The following is a 6,698-nucleotide window of genomic DNA, read 5'->3' as shown; positions in this document are numbered from 1 at the left end:
ATGTCAACTAAATTTCATTAATTTGCCACTACATGTCTACTAACTCTCAGAGTAGACTGTTAGGTTAGGTTTAGGGTTAGTACAATAAGTTGACATATACTTGCAAAGTTTCTCATAGTCAGTATGTTGTATGTTGTGGACCCATCAAAATAAAGTGTTAGAAGATATTAAGCAGACAGTCTACTAATGCTCTGACTGCTAGTTGACATATAGTTGCAAAGAATATCTAAAGTGGACTATGAAAATAAGTGTTACCGAAAAAGTAATTATTATAATTATTATTAATTTGCTTGACACAACTGTTTTTAACATATCAACATGGTGGATTCCTTAAGAGGGAGACCCACTTCATGTAGAATAAAACATTTTTTCTGGAAGACTATAGTAAGTCTGGAGTCCTAATCGACTGTGAGTGTGATTTTTCCTCAGAAGTGCTGTTCAAAAACCTTGTGCATCACTTAAGAAATAATGCTTCAGCTTGGAAGCATTGCTAGAAAGGACATAGGCCTACTTTACCTTACTATATTCACTTCACTCATTAAAAGCATACTTGCTGTATTAAAATAGCGTGTGGTCTGTTTGTGTTTATATTGAGACTGTGTAGTTCCTCAATCGACTCTTTGTGATGTTTCACAAGTCAGTGAGCAACTGAAAGAGCGTTCTATTTCGTTTCACAGTTAGGTCACGCCCATCGGGAATCCTCCTCGCGCCTGATTGGTCGATGGGCGCTGTTGGGTGTTCCAGCTGTGACGTCACACACGAGGTTATTAATTTAGCGATCAAGGAACACTTGTGGCTGGAAACGTGTTTTGTCTTGGAGAACAGGTGGCATGGAAATGCCTGATAGGTACTGCCAGGGCACCAGTGTTGACGTGTCAATGTAAGTTGGACAAGGTTTTGCTTAATTCTTTATGTAAAATTATTTTGCATGACAAATAAACAGTTAGAAATTCACAAGTAGCGTTAATTTAATTTAGGTCTAATAAAATGCACAACAGAATTGAAATACTCTGGCTCTGCAAAGAGGTTATTTAAAACTTGTAAACTTGCTTGTGTTTTCCTCATGAATTAAATAAACCCAGTACAGTCTGTCAGTAACTACACTGTCAGTCCTGTTGAGCAGACAGCAGCCTTGGACTTGTACCTTTGGTAGTGTTTTTAAGAGACATGTAGACTGCAACGTTTTTGCAATTATTCATAAAGGCCCAGTTAAAGTATAAGAAACGCTTATTGAGCAACTAATTTTCCCTCCCTTTACTTTTTTGTTCATTGACCCCTTCCATCTTCCTCATCCTAAACAGAACTCTGTCACATGGGTAATGTGTCACTCTTAAGCTGATTTATCATCTGTTTGTGCTGACATTTATTTTTGTAACGTATCACAAATCATGCTTATCGGACTGTATTCATGAGGATATACAAGACCAAGTTTGGTCAATAGTATACACGCATCTCAATAAGAAGTCTATATACTGTAATTTAACTTGTATATAAAAATAACGTCTGTGTTGTTATTATTGTTGTTGTTTTTATTATTGTTCCTCCCCTGCTAAATGCATAAATGTAATTATTGAAGATTCAGGATTTATTAAATACCGGTAATACACAACATTTTGTTATCATTAATAATATTTGATGATTTTTTTATTGTTATTATTGGAGAGTCAATGTTGATTAAATTATATATAACAACAACAAATAACAGCAACAACAATAATAATTGACTTATTATTAAGAACTAATAATAATAATAGTGTTTAGAAAACATAATTTTTATTTTTCTCATTTTTTTTCACATTTTAGAATATTATTGAAGTAATTAAAAGTATGAAATAAAACATCAATGCTGGGCAGTGGGCACATGTTGATAGCTTTTTCCTTAACCTACTAACCATTTATTTCATATTTTTTAAATTAATTTCTAAAGAATTAAAAATTCAATCCGAATCATATATTGTATGTTTTGATACAGTGTCTCCACATCCATGGCCACTGATCCCATGGCAGAGGAAATACTGAGAGATGACTTGAGGTTTTACTTCATGAGCCCTTGTGAGAAGTACAGAACCCGGCGACAGTTACCATGGAAATTAGCAGTGCAAATTTTGAAAATATTCATGATTACACTTCAGGTATTTATTGGGTTATCTGTTTGCTTAAAGTTTAAGTATGCAACTGTGTGTGTTTTTTTTTAAATACTTTTGTAGCCCAGCTTAATATGCAAAGACTTCTACAAGTAAGTGTGATTTCCTGCTAAAAAAGTGTCTCTGTGGTGTTATCAAAACATTTTTCTGTTTGTTTGAGAATCCCAACAAGCTCAGCACAGCAACAGTGCCTCAGCCACTCAATTTTTCGGGGTTTGTTTGACCAATGGAAAGCAGGGGGTGTGGCCAGGAAACCTGTTTGAACACAGTTACTATTATTGACGTTTTATTTGGTGACTAGTGGGGCAGAAATTACACAATTCGGCTTTATATGTGAACCTTTTCGGAATTCTTGAAAGATTTGTCATTATGTGATCATAATTGAACTTTCTTAAAGCTACAGTACACATAAAGCCGTAATGTTCCACCAGCCAGACTGAAAACATGTTGTTGTTGTTTTTGAAGTAAGTGTGATTTCCTGCTAAAAAAGTGTCTCTGTGGTGTTATCAAAACATTTTTCTGTTTGTTTGAGAATCCCAACAAGCTCAGCACAGCAACAGTGCCTCAGCCACTCAATTTTTCGGGGTTTGTTTGACCAATGGAAAGCAGGGGGTGTGGCCAGGAAACCTGTTTGAACACAGTTACTATTATTGACGTTTTATTTGGTGACTAGTGGGGCAGAAATTACACAATTCGGCTTTATATGTAAACCTTTTCGGAATTCTTGAAAGATTTGTCATTATGTGATCATAATTGAATTTTCTTAAAGCTACAGTACACATAAAGCCGTAATGTTCCACCAGCCAGACTGAAAACATGTTGTTGTTGCTTTTTATTTTTTTCAAAGCTCATACTGTTTGGACTGAATAACCAGCTTGTGGTGTCCTACAAGGAGGAGAACCTCATGGCCTTTAAGAGTTTGTTTCTGAAGGGCTACAGTGGTGTGGATGAGGATGACTACAGTATTGCTGTCTACACCAAACAGAGTGTATATGATAGTTTACACTATGTTATAGATCAGGTTTGTATTTTTTTAATTCATCTTGCTTTTTTGTTCTCCACAATTTTTTCCTCCTCCGTTACTTTATTAGCATTACTTATGTTACAGGCAATTTTGTTGGTCATATACTGACACCTAGTGGTGTGGATGAAGCATTACCTGAACGCAAAAGGTTTCATTCGGCTTTGCAAAGTCTTTTTGTGTGAGAGAAAATGCCTGTTAATAGGAAGATCATTCTAATAAAGCAACTAATAATTAGATGGTCATGTGATTTCAAAATGTCTGCCCCCCATGATGGTACCCTCTCCATTTGAGTGGGCACAATTATGAACATATTTATCAAAAGTGCTACTCTTTTCTTTATGTGAGGAAATAAAATGTTAAAACCTGGTTAATATAATATTTATATATCTGTTCACCAGTATTCCCAATTAGGAAACCTGTCTGTAGGCCCTGTTAGTTACGCTGAAGAGAATGAAAAGTTTCTGCCCTTGAGCATCTGTAAGAAGAGCTACAAGAAGGGCAGCATTGAACCGTCTGAGGAAGCTTACGATATTGATGCCGAGCTTGAAACAGGTTACATGTTTTCCAGAAAATGTGAATATCTAATATTAATCATATCGTATTGCCTAAACTGAACCGTTTTTGTCTTTCCAGTTTGCTTGACTCTTGATCCAGAGTCCACTAAAACATGGAGAATGGACAACGCTTCATTTTTTGAGCTGGATTTTTATAGGTTTGTAAACCTAAACTATATAACCAAAACATTTAATCAATACTAATGGTATCAATGTTTTGTTGGAAGTACAGGCTTGTCGATATTGAGATCACTTTTGCGCTCAAAGGAATCAATTTGCAAACTGTTCGTTCTCGTGAGCTGCCAGACTGTTACACCTTTTTTGTAAAGGTAAGGTCCATTTTTGGGGATAAAAATCCATTTACATCCATTTTCGCTTGTATTACTGAATAAATCCATTTTGATTTTTTTGCAGATTCTCTTTGATAACAGCTGTCATAGCGGGAAGGTGAAATCGACCCTTGATTTTGACACTGTTTGTAGTGTGTGCAAAAACTGGAAGATTTCAGGAACTGGTATGTGAAAAATCATCAACTACAATGAATGCCTATGGTTTTTAATGTTATGACGAAGGCATGTGAAATTTAGATGGTTCGTTATTGTCTTTTTCAGCTCAGAAGAGCACTCACTACCTCCTGATCTTTGATGGCTTTGTTATTGTAGTGTGTCTGATCTCTGCAGTGCTCTGCACACGCTCTATTATACTCGCTGTGAGGTTACTTCAGGTAAACCTGCATTATTTCTGTCAATATCACAGATACGTTAACATTTTTAAAATCTACATCAGTTAGTTTTGATGTTCTGTCATAGTGACTCGATGTGAAATGACTCATTTTGTGGCCTGTCTGTGTTTCCTTCGTGTGTCACTTCCTCTCTCTGCAGCGGTTTTCTAGCTTCTGTCTTGAGAATTATAATCAGAAAGTGTGTGAAGATGAGCAGAGGGAGTTCTTGAATGGCTGGTACATCTTGGTGATCATCAGTGATGTTTTGGCCATCATTGGATCAATACTAAAAATGGAAATACAGGCTAAGGTGCTTTCTTTTTGCCGATGCATTAGATATTCACACAATCTGAAAAATTGCTGAGGAAATTGTAGTTCCCTAAATAAAAAAAAATGTTGATTGTAACATGTTATTAGTTGGTCTATGAGATAAATCCCTCCCACTCATAACAAATCGAAATATATATATTTTTTAATTCCCAATATAATGGTGATTCTCATTATATATACATATTTTATTTAATTCAACATATTATATTAATAGCTTATATTAAACACTTTATTACTATTTTTATATATATATATTTCAATTTTGTTTATTGTTTAAAATTATTTATTGTGAAGTAATTGTGGAGGGAAAATACACTTAATTTTCATGAAAAGTCAATTGATTGTGAAATATTAGTATAAAAAAAATATTATTCATTCATTTATATTTTTTGTCATTTAAATTTTTTGAGAGAAATTGTGCTTAATTTTAATGGATATCATTTTATATTTTGGAAACAATATTAGCATTTTTAATTAGCCTAATTCATTAATTTGTGAATTTGTCCTTATTTTTGGTAAGGTAATCGAATGCACTTAATTAGAGGGAAAATGTGCTTAAGTTTCATTAAAATAATCGGATTTGACATTCTAAAGATCGTTGGAAACAAACACTTTATACATTTAAATATTTTTATTGTTATGTATGTATTTATTTATTATATTAGTGTTTTTTTTTTTGTTCATGTAGCTTTTTTTGATAAGGTAATCTAAATTTGGAGGGAGGATGTGCTTAATTGTGTTGAGTTTCTAAAGTTAGTTGGAAATACACTTTATGAATGTAATATACATTTTTTAATGTATTTTTATTTATTATGTTGGTGTTTTTGTTTTGTTTATTTAAATGATTTTTTTGGTAAGGTAATCTAAATTTGGTGGGAAAATGTACTTAATTTTCATGATCAGTTAGTTGGAAACAGAAATTATAAAATTAAATAGTTTATTGTCATGTATTGATTATTAGTGTTTTTGTTTCTTTTAATTATTTTTGAAAGGTAATATAAATTTGGAGTAAAATGTACTCAAATGATTGGATTTTAGTTTCTAAAGTTCATGTTCTTTTAAACAGCTGCACAGATTCTGCAGTTTTTCATGGCATTATGCAACTCTCTTACAGACACGCACTCTTTAGACTTTGTAGTAGTCTTTCGACTCTGGGCCTGTGCTGTAGGGTGATTTAAGGCATGGCAATTAAACAGGTTTATGTAATGTTTACTTTGCACTGGCATGGAAGAACAAGTTTGGCCTACATTCAAAACACTAATAAAGTTCCTTTCTCCTCACAGAGCATGACTAACTATGATGTCTGCAGCATCTTCCTGGGAACATCAACTCTAATGGTCTGGGTGGGCGTCATAAGGTATCTGGGATACTTCGAAAAATACAATGTAAGTCAAAATGCACAAAATCACATTAAGAACATGAAAGTAAATGTATAGCAAGGTGACGCACATGTGTTTTATTGACCACTAGTCATATAACAGTATTGATTGCTTAAAAGACTAATCATTTATTAGGGCCCTAAAATATTGTTATGACAACACAGGTGCTTATCCTCACTATGCGAGCAGCCTTGCCAAAAGTCTTGCGCTTCTGCTGCTGCGCAGGAATGATCTACCTCGGCTACACCTTCTGTGGATGGATTGTTCTGGGACCCTACCATGAGAAGGTAAATAAAGTTGTCGAAAATGAATAAACAAACAAACCCACTGGGTAAATGTTTGTGGTTTGTATTGTATACTAGTGAAATATGGATGTACTACTGTAACATACTTCCTTGTTTTAATTTTGTAGTCTTTCTTATGTACAGTAGATGGCAGTATATGTTGACTTATATTTTTAAGAAGCCATCTATTGACCAAACAGAATAGAATACAATAGAATGAATAGATTACAATAATAGTATTTTTGTATATTAAAATATAAAA

At 33.8% G+C, this 6,698-nt stretch overlaps 1 protein-coding gene across 1 annotated transcript in view; it reads left to right on the top strand.

Moving 5' to 3' along the window:
* Nucleotides 1-795: 795 nt before the first annotated feature.
* The window catches only part of LOC107741530 (mucolipin-2-like), an 11,100-nt gene continuing 5,197 nt past the window's right edge, over nucleotides 796-6,698 (top strand). The window contains exons 1-11 of the mRNA XM_016554282.1: nucleotides 796-880; nucleotides 1,973-2,132; nucleotides 2,992-3,165; nucleotides 3,567-3,720; nucleotides 3,802-3,880; nucleotides 3,955-4,051; nucleotides 4,137-4,236; nucleotides 4,334-4,446; nucleotides 4,604-4,753; nucleotides 6,057-6,158; nucleotides 6,317-6,439. Of these exons, the coding sequence (XP_016409768.1) occupies nucleotides 831-880; nucleotides 1,973-2,132; nucleotides 2,992-3,165; nucleotides 3,567-3,720; nucleotides 3,802-3,880; nucleotides 3,955-4,051; nucleotides 4,137-4,236; nucleotides 4,334-4,446; nucleotides 4,604-4,753; nucleotides 6,057-6,158; nucleotides 6,317-6,439 (1,302 nt within the window). The 5' untranslated portion in view covers nucleotides 796-830. The remainder of the gene's footprint in view (nucleotides 881-1,972; nucleotides 2,133-2,991; nucleotides 3,166-3,566; nucleotides 3,721-3,801; nucleotides 3,881-3,954; nucleotides 4,052-4,136; nucleotides 4,237-4,333; nucleotides 4,447-4,603; nucleotides 4,754-6,056; nucleotides 6,159-6,316; nucleotides 6,440-6,698) is intronic.

Source organism: Sinocyclocheilus rhinocerous, unplaced genomic scaffold (assembly GCF_001515625.1).
Source record: "Sinocyclocheilus rhinocerous isolate Xijiao unplaced genomic scaffold, SAMN03320098_v1.1 scaffold556, whole genome shotgun sequence".
Lineage (NCBI taxonomy): Eukaryota > Metazoa > Chordata > Actinopteri > Cypriniformes > Cyprinidae > Sinocyclocheilus > Sinocyclocheilus rhinocerous.
Note: the sequence above shows the minus strand (reverse complement) of the source record. Positions and strands in the feature narration are given on the sequence as shown.